Here is a 22582-nt window from a genome sequence, read left to right as displayed (position 1 = left end):
GAGGGGACTGTTTAGGTTGAGACAAGTAACAAAGACAAGAACAAAGGTGACCCCGGCTTTCCTACAGAGGGTCTAGGAAAATGAAGATGCAATTAAAGCAAATGGAGGCACCAGAAGAAGATGCTGGCTTGGTTGTCAATCCGTGATGACGTAACTCCATTGAATTTAAGTTGTCAGGGGCCTTCTATGTGGAGGTCTCCAGCAGGGTGTTGGAAGTCTGTGTCTCTCTGAAGCTGGTGAATGGTCGAAGGTAGACATTTTGAGATAAGAGAGCTGTTTCCAAAAAAGTGACATGTGGCTTGAATGATATAGAAAAAGGCTGCTTTAAAGATATAAAAAGAAAAGTGTAAAGTCTGTATTTTACAGCAAGCTAAAATAGGCAAAGCCCTTTCGTTCTTTTCAATGGTCAGAAAGTGTGGAGAAGTAGACCCCCTCAGCAGTGGGAGGGCTAGGCCGCTCCTGCTGTCCAGTCTGGCTCTCTTGGATCCTAGAAGAGGGGCTTGTCCTGGAAATGACCATGAAAGTGGCTGTGTTCCGGGTGAAGTTTAACACGGGGGGAGCTGGAGGAGACGGTGCATTTGGATACGGATTTGAAGGAACATGTGGTGACTGCACATGTTCTTCTGGGAGCCCGGCCTCCCTGTTGGTTTCCACTCTGACAAGGCAGACTGCTCTTCCCACCCCATCTGCTGTCTGAGGGTGTGCTACTCAGCGGTGCTGCTCGGCAGGCAGAGTGGAGAATGGGGTGTGCTCGGTGGCAGAGAGCAGTGTCTTAGTTAGTAGACCTTGCCCAGCCAGCAGTGCGCTGAACTCCTAACGACAGGGCAGGTAGGGTTGTAGTGGTCGGCCTCCTCTTAATTGCTCGGAGAAGCAGTCACAGTCACAGATTTTTACGAGTCACAGCAGAACTTGCAGGATCAGTGTGTTTTGGAAAAGGCCTTTATCATAATTTGAAGCCTCTCAACATTCTCTCTCAAGATTTCATCTGAGTATCACAAATCTTCAGGAAAAATAATCTCCACAAATAGAAAAATCCCAGAGACACAGATGTTTCAAGAGAAATGACAGATAAAAATTTTTATCAGAAATGCAGAATTGAAGGTAATTAAAATGAGAAAAAATCCAGGAATTTCGGAAAGTTCTTATGAAGTAACAACTTTTGATAACAATGCCAAAAATGTAAATCGGATACAGTGACCCATTTTGGGATGTCCTTTAAATCTTTTGGGTCCTTAAATTATGACCTGTGTTTTTATCCTATTTCCCTTCAATTCAAAACTTTATTTCTACAGAATACAGATGTCTCTCAGAAGTTCTTGGGGAGGGGCTGGCACTTGTGACAGGTAGATTCATTGTTTAAAAGATTCTAGAGGCCAGTTCTCAGGCTGTTACCATCAGTATCATCTTGGGATAAAATACTCTCTAAAGAACAATTTGCATATATTCTGTCAGTGACATTTCTTCTACTCTCCTTCAGGTTCTCGAGGGTCCACCTGTCTCCCATAGCTGCTGCTATAGCAACAGGAAACTCTGCCTGCCATTGTGTAGGTGCAACTTAAAAGTGATGCTCACCTCTTGCTTTCTGCCCAGACTTCATATCTATGTGTGTGCAGTTGTGAAAGATGACCTGCAAACTCAAATCCCAAACCACACAGTCTAAGAAAGAAGCCAATAATATCAATAAATGAAAATATAAGTGTACTTATGGACTTAATTTTGGGGAATAAGCATTTCAAAATCTATGCTTCTGATCAAAAAGATAAGAAATAACAAGAAAGCATGACATAAAATAGGCCAAATAAAACAAAAATAAAAATTCTAAAACTTAGAGTAAAAAATCCATTGAAATAATTCTGTAAATGGGATTTTCAGATTGAATCCAGTTAATTAGGGACTTAGTGAATATTACCAGTTCTGATGCTGGAGTAGGGAAGTGGAGTAGGGAAAAGAGGAATTTCAGCCTTTCCTCCTCTCTCACTCCCTGCCTGTTTCCCCCCCCTTCCCTTTCTTCCTTTATCAACAGATACAGATATGAGGATACATTGAGATTCACCATTTGACATCTAAAAAGACTTTCAAGGAAACAGAATGATGGGGAAGCAGTATTTGAAGATATAGTAGCTGAAGATTTTCTAGAACTCTTCCAAGAAAGACACGAAGTACCATATCAAAATCGTACTTTAAGCCCTAAGCAGGGTACTTAAAAAATAAAGACATCTATCTATCTATCCCCCGGTTTATTAGGAATAATAAAAAAATCTTCAGAACTACAAAAAGCGAGACAGATTGTCTACAGAGGAATGACAATTACACCAACAGCAGACTTAGCAGCTCCAATCAACGTGAGAAGACCGTGGGGTACCATCTTCAAAGCGCTGTTGAAATTTTGAAATTTATACTCAGCTAAATTCTAATTCAGTACTAAGAATAAAACATAAACATTTCAGACATACAAAAGACTTGATATTTTATAAGTAACGTCTAGTTACTGAAAAACCTTTTAAAGATATATTTCAATAAAAAGGAGAATTAATGTAAAAGTAAGGCATGAGTTGTAAGAAACAACAGTGGTCTCAAAGATGTTTAAAAATGATGATCATTGAATCAACTGGCTCTCTAATCTAGATGATGGTAATGAGATAAGGATTATTCAGTGTGACAGTTGCTGATTTTGGAAGAGGGTAGAAATACTGAACAATTTCAGCCTTGGTTAGAAAAACATGAGAGTGAGGTATATCTATAAAAATTTAAGGATAAACCTTAAAAACTTTACAAGAAAAAAAATACATTTTCCCCTTTGCCTCCAAAGCCTGTGGGGCAGGGAGATGAGGGGAGCCAGAGACTGAAAGGCCAGGTCAGCCTAATAGAAGACCCAAAATGAAGGGGGAAAAAAACCAAGAAAGAGGGCGGTAAATGGAAAACAGAACATGAGCCTATGGAGAAAAGCTAAAGTATATCAATAAACAGAGAAAATATATTGAAATCATGAATAAAAGGTAGCAATTTTCAAAGTGGCTAAAAACCAAAAGTCCTATCATGTGCTGCTTGTAAGATACACACCTAAAACAAAGACACTGAAAGATTAAAAATACAGAATGGAAAGATATCTGCCAGATCTATGCAGAAAGTTAATGTGGGGATATTGGTATAAGTCAATTCATATAAGAGAAGTGAAAATAAATCTGCAAAGCAAGATAATCATAAAGAAAGAGCAGAAGTAAAAAACATAAAGGTAATGAAGAAGATCAGTGAACCCAAGGTTTGTTGGGCAGTGAAAAACCTCTAAAACCCAAAAGAGAAAAAATGAATAAACAAATAACAATGAAATAAAGCCTCCTTCAATTCCCCCCTTCATCTTCTTCAAAGAAGCAAAGTACAGGTAGTTGAGAAATTTTATTATAACTGTGAAGAACAAATAATCCCTTTCCAATGCAGGGTTATGCAAGGAGAAAAAGAAGAAAGACCAGCCAATCCATGGGGCTAATATAACCTTAATACAAATTCCAAACATGAAAATTAGAAAAATTATGACAAATCTTCCGTATGAACTTAAATTTAAAAATGAAATAGCAAAAGTAATTTAGTGTGAAAAATGCACTGTAAGTTAGCTATGATTTATTGACAGATGGATCCGAAGGTCTATTAATACAATATACTATCTTATGAGGTTAAAGGAGGGAGACTACATGATCATCTCAAAAGAATGCAGACATTGTTAATATTTAAATCTCATGCATGGTAAGAAGCTCTTGAAACTATGGATGGAAGGGAACTTCCTCAACCTGATACCTGTCTTTCAAAAGCCTGCAGTGGGCCTCATATGTAGTAGGCACTGTCTCTAATGCTAGGATGAGACAAGATTCTCACCACCCTTATTATTCAGCATTGTATGGGAGGTCATAGCCAGTGCAACAAAATGAGATAAAGGGATAAGGAGACAAAAAACTGCCATATGTACAAAACATGATTTTTTATATAAGGTATCAAAGAGGACTTGTAGACAAAGCCATTAGGACTAATAAGAGAATTACCTAACTTTTTTTTTTCTATAGAAATATACAAAACTTAGTGATTTTTTTTCTACAGCCGCCATAACCAATAAAGTGTACTAGGAAAAAATGTCTATAAAAATACTATAAATAGTCTTTAAAAACAGCAACACAAATCATAAAGTACATAGGACTATATGTAACAAAAATGTATCAGACCTTTTCAGAGAAAAATTATGACATGATATTGAAGAATACTCAAGAAAATACAAGTAAATGGAGAGCTGTATTGTGTTCATTGACAGGAAGACTCAATATTATTTAATATGACAAAATATTTTCAAGTTAATCTATAAATTGTATGTAAGTCTAGTCAAAATATTAAAAGGATACTTTATGGAATGTGACAAGCTGTTATTAAGCTCAATTCTGAGTGGAATTGGACCAAGAATAGCAAGGAAAACTTTGAAGAAGTATGAAGCAAGAAAAGCTTACTCTGCAGGTACTTAACGATTCACTAACCTAGAGCAATGCCAACCCTAGACCCTCCCCTAAAAATCCACCCATCCACCCTTACTTTTCTTTCTCCCTGCTTCTAGTTGTTAGTAAACCCTTCTGCCTGTGTCTTGACAACATATCCAGACTGTATGACCCTTGACTTCCTCTGCTACCACCTGGTCTAAGGCACTGTCTCTTACCTGGATTACAGCCATAGTTTCCTAACCATGCTCTGCTTTTGTGCTTGGCCAATGCAGGCTATTCTCAGCAGAGGACAACCACAACAACCCTTGTAAAACGTGAATTCTGTTATTGATACGTTTTGTGAATTAGTTTGGATATCTTCAATGGTCCATGATTAAAGGCTTATTTTATTTTGTTATTTAAAATTATTTGCTTGTTTATTTGGAAAGGACACAGAGGGAGAGAAGGAAACAGAGAGAGAGAGAAAGATGGAGAGATCCTCCAAGTGTCTCACATGAGTGGCATGGCCCCAGGACTTGGACCCTTGGACCATCCTCTGCTGCTTTCATAGGTGCATTAGCAGGAAGCTAGATCAGAAGTGGAGCAGCTGGGACTCCAACCAGAGCTCCAAAATAGCACGCTAGCATCACATACCGCAGCTTAACCTGCTGTGTCACTACAGTCATCAGTTTGTTTTGTTTTTATAATAAAGTATTAAAATGTAAACAGTTGTTAAAAAATGCTATATTTTATTTGTAGACATTCATGTTGATCATCAGACTACTGAATGTTATCCAGAATTGTGGTATAAACAAGAGTTTTCTTTGTTTAAACACACACTCTCACACTCATATGCCCCAAACCAAGTAGTAGATGCTTAGGTTATACTGGAATTACCAGCTAAAACATTGCTTCAAGGAGAAGTTACATTCTTCTAACAACCCATATTCTAAGTTAAATACCTCTCCAGAAATGTGTGCATTCACCCATTAACCACACGTCAAGTCCCTGAAGCATTATTTCAGCTATACATGGTACTCTGGAATCCTTTGCCACCAGAAGCCTGGCCATTCTCCTTCCAGGAGGGGTCATTTCATGTGCCCCATTAAGCATTGAAAGAGAATTTAATATCTCTACTTGAATCTGCTTGTATTTTGCTTTCTTTGGCCAACAACATTTTATGTTTCAGAAATCTATGCAGTAGCCCTCTTTAACTATGGAGGATATGTTTCAAGGCTCCCATAGGATGCCTGAAACCTTGGATAGCAACCTGGATGTACAGAATTATATGGCTTCTCTTTGACATATCTGAGTTGCATGACTCACTGCTATAGCACTTCAGGACCATTCTTAGGTAAGATCAGGGTTCCTGTAACACAAGCACCGTGATATAGATCTGATAACCCAGAGGGTTACTAACGGGCTGAGAGTGTGAGTACACTGGACCGGGGATGGGGCAGTGTGAGGTCTTGTCACATCACTCACAGTGGCGTTATAATTTAAAACTCATGAGTTCTTTATTTCTGGAAATTTCCATTTAATGTTTTCAGACTGTGGTTGATTGGGGATAACTGAAACCATGGAAAACAGAACAGCAGAGAAAGGGGGACTGCTGTACCATGTGGATAGATGGCCAAGAGAGCATGGGGCCATCTGAGTGGGACCAAAGACCAAGGTCAGGGTGGGCTGGCCACTCAGAGAGCCTGTCCTGTCCCTTGTGCACCGTTAATCATGTGTAATACACATTTTCTTCTGTAACCTTTGCAGATCAGAAGTGGGAGGCCTTCAGCTTCAGGCATGCACTGCTACTGGGGGCCTTTGTAGCCGTTTATGTCCAGGAAAGCTGCCTTTTGCCTGCCCTTCTCCGGAGATTCCGTGGCATCATTCCCTCATCTCAGGGAAAGCAAGGAAATAAAATTAATAGAGGAGCCTTGTATCAGAGATGTGGGGATACTCAGTTGTTATAGATAATCAGTAAATATTCACTTATATTCACTAGCAGCAATTCTCTTGTAAATAGCAGTGTATAACTTCAGTTATACCTCACCGACTGGGGGCCCAGGTTCAAGAAGCTGGCCAACATGTATGGGGGCAGCGACCAGGACTAACGGGCCTCCCGCCGTGGATGGTGGCCAGCGGAGGCCCCGCCCCGCCTGGCACAGACCCTGCCCCCGCCAGGCCCAAGAGTGAGTGAGAGGCACTGTCTTAACTTGAATTTCTTAGAGCAGAAGCACTGTTAAAAAAAAAAAAAAAAAAAGGAAGTGCAAAAAAAATTGAAATTTGAAATTTTTTACTTTTCTTTAAAAGTATATACATATACAGAGAAATTTGAAAATTAAAAAATATTCCTAGCCGGTGCCGCGGCTCACTAGGCTAATCCTCCGCCTAGCGGCGCCGGCACACCGGGTTCTAGTCCCGGTCGGGGCGCCGGATTCTGTCCCGGTTGCCCCTCTTCCAGGCCAGCTCTCTGCTGTGGCCAGGGAGTGCAGTGGAGGATGGCCCAGGTGCTTGGGCCCTACACCCCATGGGAGACCAGGAAAAGCACCTGGCTCCTGGCTCCTGCCATCGGATCAGCGCGGTGCGCTGGCAGCAGCGCACTGGCCGCGGCGGCCATTGGAGGGTGAACCAACGGCAAAAGGAAGACCTTTCTCTCTGTCTCTCTCACTGTCCACTCTGCCTGTCAAAAAAAAAAAAAAAGAAAAAAAAAAGAAAAAAAATATTCCTACACTCTCACCACTATAATAAATTTTTCCACAGTAACTTTGGTGTATTTCTTTTTCTTTCCAGTCTATTTTGGTGTGAATTGTTTTTGTAGTTATTATAAAAAAATGCAAAGATGGCGGAATAGCGAAGGCGCGCACTGATAGTCCGGGAAAAGATAGTTTAATAAAAGTAGAGTTACTGTAGTCTCAGTAAAAGGCTCAGGAAAAAACTGTAGAGGAAACTCTTCCGGATCTAGTGGATGTGACACGGAGGACCTACAGGGAGAGCAAGGTCGCCCACTGCGTGGAAGCCGAGCCGTGGGAGCTGAGCTGCCGCAGAAGCCGAGCCGCAGAGTCTGCACGCCAGCGCTGGAAGGGGAAGTGAGACAAAAACCCCGGTAACCCGAGACATTGGTGGAGAAAGGCAGAAAGAGCCTACAGGGAACGAGGCCTGAAGCCTCACTGGGGAAAGTTCACCAGGCTGACTGGAGGAGAGAAAAAAGCGAATAAATAAAGGGAACCGGCACAGACATTAGCCTCTCTCTCCACTCACCTTACAGAGCCGAGCAAGACAAAGAGCAGGCACCATTTTACGTATGTAAAGCAGTGCCCGCCATTAGCCAAGCAGAAAAACCTGACTCTGGTAGGGAGAAATAACAGGAGGTTAAGACCTAGTGAAAGTGTGGAGCTAACGAACTGAGACTGTGAAAATCTGAGGGGGGGGCAAGAGAACTCACCAAGCACACAAACTTGGTAACCTTGGCAACCTGGTGAGAGACTGCGGAGAAATTTGAGACCACATTGAGGGCTGCATAAACTCTTTGTGTGGTCCCAGGGGTAGAGCAGACGAATACCCACAGGGGCCAGATTTCATCCATCAACTACCCTCAATTCCATCAGCTGTGTGAAATTACTTCCCAACTGAGTCAAAAAAAAAAAAAAAAGTGTGCGAGCGAGTGAGAGAACAATCTGGATGAGTCACCTTTGGCACACCCTTAACCCTGAAGAACCAAACAGAGCTCTCTGGCCACACCCATCACAGCCTCTAAGGATCCATCCAAAGCAGACAGACCACTTAATCTAGAGTCACAGTATAACAAGAAAAAACACCACACTGAAGAAACCAAAGAATATCTCCAATATGCCAAACAACAAACGCAGAAACCGAGGTAACAAGAACAAGGAAGAAACTATGATGCCCCCAAATGAAATAGACACCCCAATTCAAGATTATGAAGATGATGAAATAAATGCAAGAAGTGGATCTCAAAAAATTGATAAGAACATTAAGAAGTTCTCAAAAACAAATTCTTGAACTACAGAAATCCTTAATGGACAAGATAGAAAATCTCTTGCGAAAATGAAATATTAAGGAGGATTCAAAATGAAATGAAACTAGTAGAACATGAAACTGTGATAGTGACGAGAAATCATAATGAAATGAAGAATTCAGTAGAGCAAATGACAAACACATTAGAGAGCCTTAAAAACAGAATGGGTGAAGCAGAAGAGAAAATATTGGACTTAGAAGATAGAGAACAGGAAAATATACAGTCAAACCAAAGAAAAGAAGAGGAAATTAGAAATCTAAAAAATATTCTTGGGAATCTTCAGGATACTATTAAAAAACCCAACATTTGGGTTCTAGGAGTTCCTGAAGGCATGGAGAGGGAGAAAGGATTAGAGGGCCTTTTTAGTGAGATACTAGCAGAAAATTTCCCAGGTTTGGAGAAGGACAGAGACATCCTAGTACAGGAAGCTCATAGAACCCCTAATAAACATGACCAAAAGAGATCCTCACCACGACACGTTGTAATTAAACTCACCACAGTGAAGCATAAAGAAAAGATCCTAAAATGTGCAAGAGAGAAACGTCAGATCACTCTCAGAGGATCTCCAATCAGACTCACAGCTAACTTCTCATCAGAAACCCTACAAGCTAGGAGGGAATGGCGAGATATAGCCCAGGTACTAAGAGAGAAAAACTGCCAGCCCAGAATATATCCTGGAAAGCTCTCATTTGTGAATGAAGGTGAAATAAAGACCTTTCACAGCAAACAGAAATTGAAAGAATTTGTCACCACTCGTCCAGCCCTGCAAAAGATGCTTAAAGATGTGTTACACACAGAAACACAGCCATCAATATGAAAGAAGGTAAATGAAGGAAACCTCACAGCAAAAGATCACAGGAAGTACAAAACATATATTAGAAAATATCTTTGGCAAATGGCAGGGCAAAGTTACTACTTATCAATAGTCACATTGAACGTTAATGGCTGTCCAGTTAAAAGACACCGATTGGCTGATTGGGTTAAGGAACAAGAAACACATCTTTCCAACAAAGATGCATACAGACAAAGTGAAAGGCTGGAAAAAGATATACCATGCCAACAGAAATGAAAAAAGAGTAGGTGTAGCCATCTTAATATCGGACAACATAAACTTTACCACAAAAACTGTTAGGAGAGACAAAGAGGGGCACTATATAATGATTAAGGGATCAATTCAACAGGAAGATATAACGATTATCAATGTATATGCACCTAATTACAGGGCACCGGTTTATTTAAAAGATTTGTTAAGGGACTTAAAGAGAGACTTAGACCCCAATAGAATAGTACTGGGGGACTTCAGTACTCCACTCTCAGAAATAGATCAACAGGACAGAAGATCAACAAGGAGACAGTAGATTTAAACGACACTATGGCCCAAATGGATCTAACAGATATCTACAGAACTTTTCATCCTACACAGAAAGTGTTTACATTCTTCTCAGCAGTACATGGAACCTTCTCTAGGATTGATCACATACTAGGCCATAAGGCAAGTCTCAGCATATTCAAAAGAATTAGAATCATACAATGCAGCTTCTCAGACCATAAAGGAATGAAGTTGGAAGTTAGCAACTCAGGAATCCCTAGAGCATACGCAAACACATGGAGATTGAACACCATGCTCCTGAATGAACAATGGGTCATAGAAGAAATTAAAAGAAATCAAAAATTTTCTGGAAGTAAATGAGGATAACAGCACAACATACCAAAACTTATGGGACTCAGCAAAAGCAGTGTTAAGAGGAAAGTTTATATCAACAGGTGCCTACATCAAGAAATTGGAAAGGCACCAAATAGATGAGCTTTCAATGCATCTCAAGGATCTAGAAAATCTGCAGCAAACCAGACCCAAATCTAGTAGAAGAGAAATAATTAAAATCAGAGAAGAAATCAACAGGATTGAATAAAAAAATTACAAAAAGTCAGCCAAACGAGGAACTGGTTTTTTGAAAAAATAAACAAAATTGACACCCCATTGGCCCAACTAACTAAAAAAAGAAGAGAAAAGACCCAAATCAATAAAATCAGAGATGAAAAAGGAAACGTAACAACAGACACCACAGAAATAAAAAGAATCATCAGAAATTACTACAAGGACTTGTAAGCCAGCAAACAGGGAAACCTATCAGAAATGGATAGATTCCTGGACACATGCAACCTACCTAAATTGAACCAGGAAGACATAGAAAACCTAAACAGACCCATAACTGAGACAGAAATTGAAACAGCAATAAAGGCCCTCCCAACAAAGAAAAGCCCAGGACCAGATGGATTCACTGCTGAATTCTACCAGACATTTAAAGAAGAACTTACTCTAGTTCTTCTCAAACTATTCAGAACAATCGAAAAAGAGGGAATCCTCCCAAATTTTTTCTATGAAGCCAGCATCACCTTAATTCCTAAGCCAGAAAAAGATGCAGCATTGAAAGAGAATTACAGACCAATATCCCCGATGAACATAGATGCAAAAATCCTCAATAAAATTCTCGCCAATAGAATGCAACAACACATCAGAAAGATCATCCACCCAGACCAAGTGGGATTTATCCCTGGTATGCAGGGATGGTTCAATGTGCGCAAAACAATCAATGTGATACACCACATTAACAGACTGCAGAAGAAAAACTATATGATTACCTCAATAGACGCCGAGAAAGCATTTGATAAAATACAACACCCTTTCATGATGAAAACTCTAAGCAAACTGGGTATGGAAGGAACATTCCTCAATACAATCAAAGCAATTTATGAAAAACCCACAGCCAACATCCTATTGAATGGGGAAAAGTTGGAAGATTTCCACTGAGATCTGGTACCAGACAGGGATGCCCACTCTCACCACTGCTATTCTATATAGTTCTGGAAGTTCTAGCCAGAGTGATTAGGCAAGAAAAAGAAATGAAAGGGATACAAATTGGGAAGGAAGAAGTCAAACTATCCCTCTTTGCAGATGACATGATTCTTTATTTAGGGGACCCAAAGAACTCTACTAAGAGACTATTGGAACTCATAGAAGAGTTTGGCAAAGTGGCAGGATATAAAATCAATGCACAAAAATCAACAGCCTTTGTATACACAGGCAATGCCACGGCTGAGGAAGAACTTCTAAGATCAATCCCATTCACAATAGCTACAAAAACAATCAAATACCTTGGAATCAACTTAACCAAGGACGTTCAAGATCTCTACGATGAAAATTACAAAACCTTAAAGAAAGAAATAGAAGAGGATACCAAGAAATGGAAAAATCTTTCATGTTCATGGATTGGAAGAATCAATATCATCAAAATGTCCATTCTCCCAAAAGCAATTTATACATTCAATGCAATACCAATCAAGATACCAAAGACCTTCTTCTCAGATCTGGAAAAAATGATGTGTCGTATGGAGACACAGGAGACCTCAAATAGCTAAAGCAATCTTGTACAACAAAAACAAAGCCAGAGGCATCACAATACCGGATTTCAGGACATACTACAGGGCAGTTGTAATCAAAACAGCATGGCGGCTGGTGCCGTGGCTCACTAGGCTAATCCTCCGCCTTGCGGCGCCGGCACACCGGGTTCTAGCCCCGGTCGGGGCGCCGGATTTTGTCTCGGTTGCCCCTCTTCCAGGCCAGCTCTCTGCTGTGGCCCGGGAAGGCAGTGGAGGATGGCCCAAGTACTTGGGCCCTGCACCCCATGGGAGACCAGGATAAGCACCTGGCTCCTGCCATTGGATCAGTGCGTTGCGCTGGTCGCAGTGCAGCGGCCATTGGAGGGTGAACCAACGGCAAAAGGAAGACCTTTCTCTCTGTCTCTCTCTCTCACTGTCCACTCTGCCTGTCAAAAAAAAAATTATTATAAAAAAGCATGGTACTGGTGCAGAAACAGATGGATAGACAAATGGAACAGAATAGAAACACCAGAAATCAATCCAAACATCTACAGCCAACTTATATTTGATCAAGAATCCAAAACCAATCCCTAGAGTAAGGACAGTCTATTCAATAAATGGTGCTGGGAAAATTGGATTTCCACGTGCAGAATCATGAAGCAAGACCCCTACCTTTCACCTTACACAAAAATTCACTTAACATGGATTAAAGACTTAAATCTACGACCTGACACCATCAAATTATTAGAGTGCATTGTAAAAACCCTGCAAGATATAGGTGCTGGCAAAGACTTCTTGGAAAATACCCCAGAAGCACAGGCAGTCAAAGCCAAAATTAACATTTGGGATTGTATCAAATTGAGAAGTTTCTGTACTTCAAAAGAAACAGTCAGGAAAGTGAAGAGGCAACTGACAAAATGGGAAAAAATATTTGCAAACTGTGCAACAGATAAAGGGTTGATAACCAGAATCTACAAAGAAATCAAGAAACTCTACAACATCAAAACAAACAACCCACTTAAGAGATGGGCCAAAGACCTCAATAGACATTTTTCAAAAGAGGAAATCCAAATGGCCAACAGACACATGAAAAAATGTTCAAGATCACTAGCAATCAGGGAAATGCAAATCAAAACCACAATGAGGTTTCACCTCACCCCGTTTATAATAGCTCACATTCAGAAATCTACCAACAATAGATGCTGGAGAGGATGTGGGGAAAAAGGGACACTAACCCACTGTTGGTGGGAATGCAAACTGGTCAAGCCACTATGGAAGTCAGTCTGGAGATTCCTCAGAAACCTGAATATAACCGTACCATACAACCCAGCCATACCACTCCTTGGAATTTACCCAAAGGAAATGAAATTGGCAAACAAACAAACTGCACATTAACGTTTATTGCAGCTCAATTCACAATAGCTAAGACCTGGAACCAACCCAAATGCCCATCAACAGTAGACTGGATAAAGAAATTATGGGACATGTACTCTATAGAATACTAGTATTATACAGCAGTCAAAAACAATGAAACCCGGTCATTTGCAACAAGATGGAGGAATTTGGAAAACATTATGCTGAGTGAACTAAGCCAGTCCCAAAGGGACAAATATCATATGTTCTCCCTGATCAGTGACAACTAACAGCACCAAAGGGTAAACCTGTTGAAGTGAAATGGACACTATGAGAAACAGTGACTTGATGAGCTCTTGTTCTGACTGTTGATGTACAATGTAATACTTTATCCATTTTAGTATTTTCTCTTTGTTTTGTTCTAGTACTCTTGGTTGAACTCTATGATTAACACACAATTATTCTTAGGTGTTTAAATTTTAACTGAAAAGTGATCCCTGTTAGGAATTTGGAAAACATTATGCTGAGTGAAATAAGCCAGTCCCAAAGGGACAAATATCATATGTTCTCCCTGATCGGTGACAACTAACTGAGCACCAAGAAGGAAACCTGTTAAAGTGAAATGAACACTATGAGAAATGGTGACTTGATCAGCATAGCCCTGACTGTTGATGAACAACTTAATACATTGTCCCTCTTAGTATTTTTTTTTGTTTGTTCTACTTAATACTTTTGGTTGAATACTGTAATCAATACACAATTATTCTTAAGTGTTGAAACTTAACTGAAAAGTGATCCCTGTTAAACATAAGAGTGGGAATAAGAGAGGGAAGAGATGTGCAATTTGGGACATGCTCAAGCTGACTTGCCCCAAACGGTAGAGTTAGAAACATACGAGGGGATTCCAATTCAATCCCATCAAGGTGGCATGTGCCAATGCCATTTCACTAGTCCAAGTGATCAGTTTCTGTTCACAGTTGATCATAAGGATAGGACTAAGAGTCAAAGGGATCACATAAACAAGACTAGTGCCTGCAAATACTAACTGATAGAATAAAAAAGGGAGAGAGTGATCCAACATGGGAAGTGAGATACACAGCAGACTCATAGCATGGCAGATGTCCTAAACTGCACTCTGGCCTCAGCCCTTAAGGCATGCGGATCCGGCTGAAAAGCCCATGAGAGTATTTCAGGCATGGAAAGCCAAGACACTCTGGCAAAAACAAAAACAAAAACAAAAAACAAGACCTAAATGAAAGATCTCCACGAGTGAGATCCCAGTGGTAAGAACAGTCCATCAAAGAAGGAGGTACCTTTCTCTGAAGGGAGGGGAGAACTTCCACTCTGACTACGACCTTGTCTAAATATGATCAGAGTCGGTGAACTCAAAAGACTTCCATAGCCTTGGCAACTCACGACAAGAGCCTCAGGTGATTACTGATGCCATAAACAAGAGTGTCAGTTTGTTAAGTCAACAACAGGAGTCACTGTGCACTTACTCCTCATGTAGGATCTCTGCCCTTAGTGTGCTGTACATTGAGATTTAATGCTATAACTAGTACTCAAACAGTATTTTTCACTTTGTATTTCTATGTGGGTGCAAACTGTTGAAATCTTTACTTAATATATGCTAAAATGATCTTCTGTATATAAAGAGAATTGAAAATGAATCTTGAAGTGAATGGAAGGGGAGAGGGAGTGGAAAAGGGGAGGGTTGCGGGTGGGAGGGAAGTTATGTGGGGGGGAAGCCATTGTAATCCATAAGCTGTACTTTGGAAATTTATATTCATTAAATAAAAGCTAAAAAATGCACATATTGTGTTTTTACATTTTAATTTAGCCTTAGATAATTGTGATATAATCATACACATCTTTCCTTGTTGCGGCATTATTACAATAGTAATTTTTTGCTGTATTGAATTTCATTATTTTGCTCTATGCTATTTTTTACCTCTTAACCTATTTTGGGTTGGATTTCCTTTTACATTTTAGCAAATAGAATATTTTTATACAATGCATAGCTATGCACATTGCTTTGGGTTTTTAAAGCACAGTATTAAGTGTCAAAAATTTCAGGGAACTTCTAATTTTTATTTCAGCTCTGTCATTGAATCTAGCAGATCTATTCATTGTAGAAGTAGAAGGCATATATGAATTTACCAACTGTTGTTCCAGCTGACATCTTAGTTGCACGTGACTTAATAGAGCCATGTGACACTTAGTGAGGCAGTAATCCTGCTTACATGTAGAAATGGGTGACAGGATAGCAGGTGTACTAGACAGTGCAGAAAGTGTTGGTAGCGTGTGGCAGTTCTTCATCTGGAGCCCGGGAAATGCAGTGCAGGGTTTTCGATGTGGGTGAATATGTGTGTCGTGGGGCGACAGGTCTCAGTTTCTATCACATGTGGCAAAGGACCCAGCAGTAACTGGTATGGACACAATGTGTGCTAGCTGAATGGAATGCTATTTTTGTGAGTTTGTTGTTCTTTCTTCCCTACTTTCCTCCAAACTTTGCCCCTCCTCTTTCATTACATTCAGTGAAAGAAATTAGAAAAACACACTTTCAGGTGAGCCGTCATTATCAAATGCAAGTTTGCAGTCACAGAAACAATTTGAAAAACTGAACACATACAAAATTGCTAATTGAAGACGCTGCATCAGTCTATGTCAGTGTTGGAAATTTTCCCATTAAAATCAGTAATTTATTGTTACATTTCTTGTTAAAATATTTTTAAAGCATTATCAGGAATGTGATTAATGCGTAAGTTGTATTAATTTGGAATTGAGGGTAGAAATTATTTATAAAATTGTTATCTTTTTATAATGCTATTTACCAGCTCCATTAGAATTTGAGATTTTTTTTTGTTTTTGCGCAGCTAAAACAAAGAGATATCCTATGCGAATAACCATAAATAAAATTATTTTGAAATATTAGATACTCTTTTTTTACAAGAGAAAATTCTTAGCCTGTGTTGATCACCAAATGGCAGGAGCAGCTTCGTTTTTCTAGTGGGACAGGTATTGTGTGTGCAGTGACCACCTTGCTTTGGATAAAGGATTAATAAGTGTCTTACGTTTTCCCTAGGAATGGGCTGTTTCTGGGGAGCTGAAAGGAAATTCTGGACCCTGAAAGGAGTATATTCAACTCAAGTTGGTTTTGCGGGAGGCTATACTCCTAATCCCACTTACAAGGAAGTTTGCTCAGGTAGGAATGTTTTCCTTTGTCACAACACTAAGGAAGGGCTTGTCCCTGCTGGAGGTGACAGGATCTTTAAAGTGCAAGTACAATGTGTGATGTGTGTGTGTTTCCTCAGTTTTCTCTTTACCATTGCTGTAAATGTGCTGTTTGCTTTTCCCTTTGTATTTGAAGGCAGTGAACGTGCTACGGAATGTGTCAGCAAGCTCCTGCTGTGGAATAAGTACCCTAAAAGGTAGAGAGTTAAAACAGGATAGATGACGATTCCGCTGACCAGCCATCTAGGCTGGCCTCAGCTTAGTGGTTCTGCTGCTCGCCGCCCTCAGACTCCCTCACATGGCTATGGTCAACCAGTGGGTTGCCTGGGGGCTGGCTGGTGTGAAATGCTTTCACTCACACGTCTGGCACTTGGTACTGGCTGCCAGTGAGTGCTCATTATCAGCTGAGGTAATGGGGATGATGGACCTGGGGTCTTCAGCACACTGGCCTGGCCTAATTCACGTGGTGGTGGATGGTTTGTGTCACTTCTACCTTATCCCGTTAACCAAAACATACCACCCGATCCAACCCCGAGTCAAGGGCAGGTATATCCCCTACTGAGGTATACAAGGATATAGGAAGGGGCTAGGAAGTCAGGACTGTTATGACCACATCTACCACATGGCACAAGCAAGTATGAAACATTGTTTTTAGGGAACAGCTTTAAAAGCCATGGTATAATACAGGGATTGGTAAATTGTGACTCACAGGTCAAAACTTGTTCAGAAAAGATGTAAAGAAAATTTTGTTAAAACACAGACATGCCTATTTTTGGGGCATATTTTCTGTGAATATTTTAATGCCACAATGGGAGAGTTCTGTGATTGTCACAGACTAGTGTGCTATGCCGAACATATTAAATGTCTGGCCCTTTTCAGAAAAAAATTGGCTGACCTCTGCTCTAGACTAACAGGATAGGTGGGTGCCCTCATGGCCAATTGTAGCTCAAATACCAGAGTATCTTTCTGGATTTGTTTCTCTCCTCTTCTCCCTCCCCCTCCAAGAGAGAGGGGAAGGAAGAAAAAGAAGGATCTTCCAACCACTGGTTTACTTCCCAGATGGCTGCAGCTGCAATGGCCAGGGCTGGGCTAGGCCAAAGCCAGGAACCTGGAACTCCACCCAGGTCTCCCACATGGATGATAGGGACCCAAATACTTGGGCCATCTTCTGCTGCTTTCCCAGGCACATTAGCAGGAAGCTGGAGCAGAAGTGGAACAGCTGGGACTCAAACTGGCACTCATGTGGGATGTCTCATTGCAGGCTGTGGTTTAACCACTGCACCATAATGCTGGCCCCAGTTCCTGGGTTTCTTTGTTGTCCTGCCAGCTCAAGTAGCATTTAAATTACATTTTTAAGAAGAATATTTTGTTGCCATCTTAAGAGGTCTTTATTTAAAAAAATTTATTTATTTATTTGAAAGGCAGAGTTACAGAGAGGCAGAGGCAGAGAGAGAGAGAGAGAGAGAGAGAGAGAGAGATAGATAGAGGTCTTCTATCCTCTGGTTCACTCCCCAGATGGCTGCAATGTCTGAAACTGAGCCGATCCGAAGCCAGGAGCCAGGAGCTTCTTCCAGGTCTCCCACGCGGGTGCAGGGGCCCAAGGACTTGGGCCATCTTCTACTGCTTTCTCAGGCCATAGCAGAGAGTGGATTGGAAGTGGAGTAGCTGGGACTTGAACCAGCGCCCATATGGGATGCTGGCATTGCAGACAGAGGCTTTACCCACTACACCACAGTGTTGGCCCCTTAAGGGTCTTAATAGGGAGGCTTTAAATTTTACTACACTGGCAAAAATGAGACTTAACAAATAATGTAAACAGTTTTACCTTTTTAAAACAAAAGGTCATGCTTGCTTTGGCAGCACACGTATTGAACCTGTATGATCCAGAAAACATCAGCATGGCCTCTGCACAGGGATGCGCCACAGATTTTTGAAGTGTTCCGTGTTTTTACCAAAAGATGTTTTTTATAGGCCTCATGGTAACCACAAAGCAAAATATTTATAATAACTTTACCAAAAATAATAAGCAAGGGATCAAAACACACTGCCAGAGAAAACTAACTTAACCACAAAAGAAGATTGTAAGAGAGAGAGAGAGAAAGAAACTACAAAAAAAATCAGTAACCTTTGTATACACAGACAATGCCATGGCTGAGAAAAAACTTCTGAGTCCCATTCATAGTAGCTGCAAAAAAAAAAATTAAATACCTTGAAATAAATTTAACCAAGGACATTAAAGATCTCTATGATGAGAATTACAAAACATTGAAGAAAGAAACAGGAAGATGCCAAAGAATGGAAAAATCTTCCGTGATCATGGATTGGAGAATCAGCATCATCAAAATGTCCATGCTACTGAAAGTGATTTACAGATTCAGTGCTATCCCAATCAAAATACCAAAGACATTCTTCTCAACTCTAGAAAAAATGATGCTGAAATTCGTATGGAAGCACAGGAGACCCTGAATACCTAAAGCAATCATATACATCAAAACCAAGGCCAGAGGCATCACAATACCAGATTTCAAGACATACTACAGGGCAGTTATAATCAAAACAGCCTGGTACTTGCCAAAAACAGATGGATAGGCCAATGGAACAGAATAGAAAAACTGGAAATCAACTCATGCATCTACAACCAACTTATTTGTATCAAAGGAGCAAAAATCAATCCCTGGAGAAAACACAGTCTCTTCAACAAATGGTTGCTTGGAAAACTGGATCTCTGCATGCAGAAGTATGAAGCAAGAACCCTACCTTACAACTTGCACAAAAATCCACTCAAAATGGATCAAAGACCTAAATATATGACCCAATACCATCAAGTTATTAGAAAACATTGGGGAGGCCGGCACCGCGGCTCACTAGGCTAATCCTCCGCCTAGCGGCTCCCGCACACCGGGTTCTAGTCCCGGTCGGGGCGCTGGATTCTGTCCCGGTTGCCCCTCTTCCAGGCCAGCTCTCTGCTGTGGCCAGGGAGTGCAGTGGAGGATGGCCCAAGTGCTTGGGCCCTGCACCCCATGGGAGACCAGGAAAAGCACCTGGCTCCTGGCTCCTGCCATCGGATCAGCGCGGTGCGCCGGCCGCAGTGCGCCGGCCGTAGCGGCCATTGGAGGGTGAACCAACGGCAAAGGAAGACCTTTCTCTCTGTCTCTCTCTCTCACTGTCCACTCTGCCTGTCAAAAAATTAAAAAAAAAAAAAAGAAAGAAAAAAGAAAACATTGGGGAAACCCTGGAAGACATTTGTATAAGCAAAGAGTTCTTGGAAAAGACCCCCAGAGGCACAGGCAATCAAAGCAAGATTTGACAAATGGGATTCTTTCAAATTGAGAAACTCTGTACTAAAACTGCAAAATGAAGAGGCAACTGGCAAAATGGGAGAACTTATTTGCAAACTATGCAATTGATAAAGGACTAATAACCAGAATATATAAAGAGCTCAAGAAACTCAACAACAACAAAACAAACAACCCAGTTAAGAGATGGGCACAGGACTTGAACAGGCAGTTTTCAAAAGAGGAAGTCCAAATGGTCAACAGACACATGAAAAATGCTCAGGATCACTGGCCATCAGGGAAATGCAAATCAAAACCACAATGAGATTTCACCTCACCCCCTTTAGAATGGCTTTCATACAGAAATCAACAGACAACATATGCTGCGGAGGATATGGGGAAAAAGATACCCTAATCCACTGTTGGTGGGAATGTAAACTGATGCAGCCACTTGGAAGACAGTATGGAGATACCTCAAAAATATGAATATAAACCTACCATATGACCCAGCCATCCCACTCCTGGGAATTTACCAAGGGAAATGAAATCAACATATGAAAGAGTTTTCTGTACCCCCATGCTTATTGCAGCGCAATTCACAACAGCTAAGACCTGGAATCAACCCAAATGCCCATCAGCTGAAGACTGGATAAAGAAATTATGGGATATGTACATCATGGAATACTACGCAGTAGTAAAAAAAAATGAAATCTGGTCTTTGGAACAAAATGGGTGAAACTTCAAAAGATCGTACTTAATGAAATAAAGCCAGTCCCAAGAGGACAAATACCATATGTTCTGTCTGATATGTGGTAACTAATAGAGCACCTAAAGAGTAATCTATAGAAGTGAAATTGACACTGAGATGCAATGAATTTGAGTAGTCCTTGTCTTGACTGTTAAGGAACAGTTTTTTTCCCATACTATTTGTTGAACTCTTAGTACAGAGTTAATCTTATGTGCATAAAGTTAATTGAAGTAGATTTTAGTAAAAAATAAGAATGGGAATAAGAGAGGGAGGAAGAAGCAGGATGGGAGTGCAGGTAGGATGGCTAGTAGCATGGGAAGGATCACTATGTTTCTAAAGTTGTATTAATGATATGCATGAAGTTTGTATACCTTAAATAAAAAGGTTTCTGGGGAAAAATGCTGGAGAAAAAACTAGAACAAAACTAGAAAATAAGTATCAAAGTAGCAGTAGTAAGACGTATACCTATCAATAATTATTTTAAGTAGATTATATTCTCCAATTAAATAACTTAGAGTGACAAAATGTATTGAGAGCTTTTTAAAAAAAATTCAGAGGAAACTCACTTTACTTTTAAGGACATTAAAATGAAACCCACATGAAAACAGGAGTAACAATATGTGTATCAGATTAAAATAGGGTTAGAAATCAAAAGCTGTAAAAAGAAACAAGGAAGCTCATTTTTTAATGATAAAGAGTTCAATTCAGCCAGAGGAAAAACACTTGTAAATAATAATATATGCACCCAATATCAGAGTACTCGAATACATATAGCAAATATTAATAGAGACAAAGAAAGAAATAGACTCCAACATAGTAATATTTGGGGCTTTCATGCCCCACTCTCAGAAATGGAAATGTCATTCAGACTGAAAATCAACAAAGAAACAGCGGAGTTAAATTGCAGCCTCATTCAGTTGTGTCTAACAGACATTGGCAGGACTCTCCATCCAACAGCTGCAGCGTATACATTCTTCTCAGTAGCACATGGAACATTCTCCAGGGTAGAGTATGGCAGGTCAGAAAACAAGTCTCAACAAATCAAAAAAAAAAAAATCATTGTATATATTTTCTGACTACAGTATAATAAAGCTGGAAATCAATAATGAAAACTTTAAAAACCATAGAAATATAGAAATTAAACAACTTATTCCTCAACAACCAATACATGGAGGAAGAAATTAAAAAGGAAATTCAAATATTTCTTGAGATGAATGAAAATGGAAATAAAACATACTAAAACCTATGGAATAGAGCAAGAGAAATACTTACAGGGAAATTTATTGCAATCATTGCCTACGTCGAAGAGGCAGAAAGGGGACTGTCACTGTGCTGCACTGGGTAAAGCTGAGACTTGCAATGCGGGAATGCCATATCAGAATGCTTGTTTGAGTCTCAGTGTCTCTGCTTCTATTCAGGCTTCCTGCTGATGTGCCTGAGAAAGCAGCAGAAAGTCCCTGCCACCCTTGTGGTACACTCAGTGGAATTCTTGGCTCCTGGCTTCAACCTGGTCCAGAGCTAACTGTTGTGGCCATTAGGGGACCAGTGGCTGGAAGGTTCTCCCTCTCCCTCTCCGTCTCCCTCTCCCTCTCCCTCTCCGACTCCTCCGTCTCCGTCTCCGTCTCCGTCTCCATCTCTGTCTCCCCCTCCCTCAAATAATTTTTTTTCCCATTTGTTTAGAAGATTTATTTGTTTATTTGAGAGGCAGAGTTTCAGAGAGAAAGAGGGAGAGAGAGAGGGAGAGAGAGGTCTTCCATCTGCTGGTTCATTCCCCAAATGGCTGTAATTGCTGGAGCTGGGCTGATATGAAGCAGGAGCCAGGAGCTTCTTCAAGGTCTCACATGGATGCAGGGCCCAAGAGCTTGGGCCATCTCCCACTGCTTTCCCAGGCCATCAGCAGGGGACTGGATTGGAAGTGGAGCAACCAGGACTTGAACCAGCACCCATATGGGGTGCTGGCGCTGCAGGTGGAGGCTTAACCTACTATGCCACAGCACTGCCCCATAAATTTTTTTAGAAGCAAAGAAATTCAAACTGTTATTGTCATACACCTGAAGGAACTATCAAAACATAAACAAATTAAAGCCAAAATTATTTGAAAGAAAGAAAT

The 22582-nt window shown here is 40.5% G+C and overlaps 1 protein-coding gene and 1 non-coding gene across 6 annotated transcripts in view; both read left to right on the top strand.

Annotated features, from left to right (window-relative positions):
* MSRA (methionine sulfoxide reductase A) overlaps positions 1 to 22582 on the top strand; it is a 412643-nt gene that overhangs the window by 200017 nt on the left and 190044 nt on the right. For all 5 annotated transcript variants that reach the window (XM_002709444.5, XM_070068216.1, XM_070068215.1 and 2 more), the window contains one exon: positions 16301 to 16420. In XM_002709444.5, coding sequence (XP_002709490.2) covers positions 16301 to 16420 — 120 coding nt within the window. The remainder of the gene's footprint in view (positions 1 to 16300; positions 16421 to 22582) is intronic.
* Positions 18298 to 18399, top strand: LOC127490429 (U6 spliceosomal RNA). The gene has a single exon (XR_007918383.1). It is a non-coding gene; the product is annotated as a U6 spliceosomal RNA (small nuclear RNA).

This window comes from Oryctolagus cuniculus, chromosome 2 (genome assembly GCF_964237555.1).
Source record: "Oryctolagus cuniculus chromosome 2, mOryCun1.1, whole genome shotgun sequence".
NCBI lineage: Eukaryota > Metazoa > Chordata > Mammalia > Lagomorpha > Leporidae > Oryctolagus > Oryctolagus cuniculus.
Note: the sequence above shows the minus strand (reverse complement) of the source record. Positions and strands in the feature narration are given on the sequence as shown.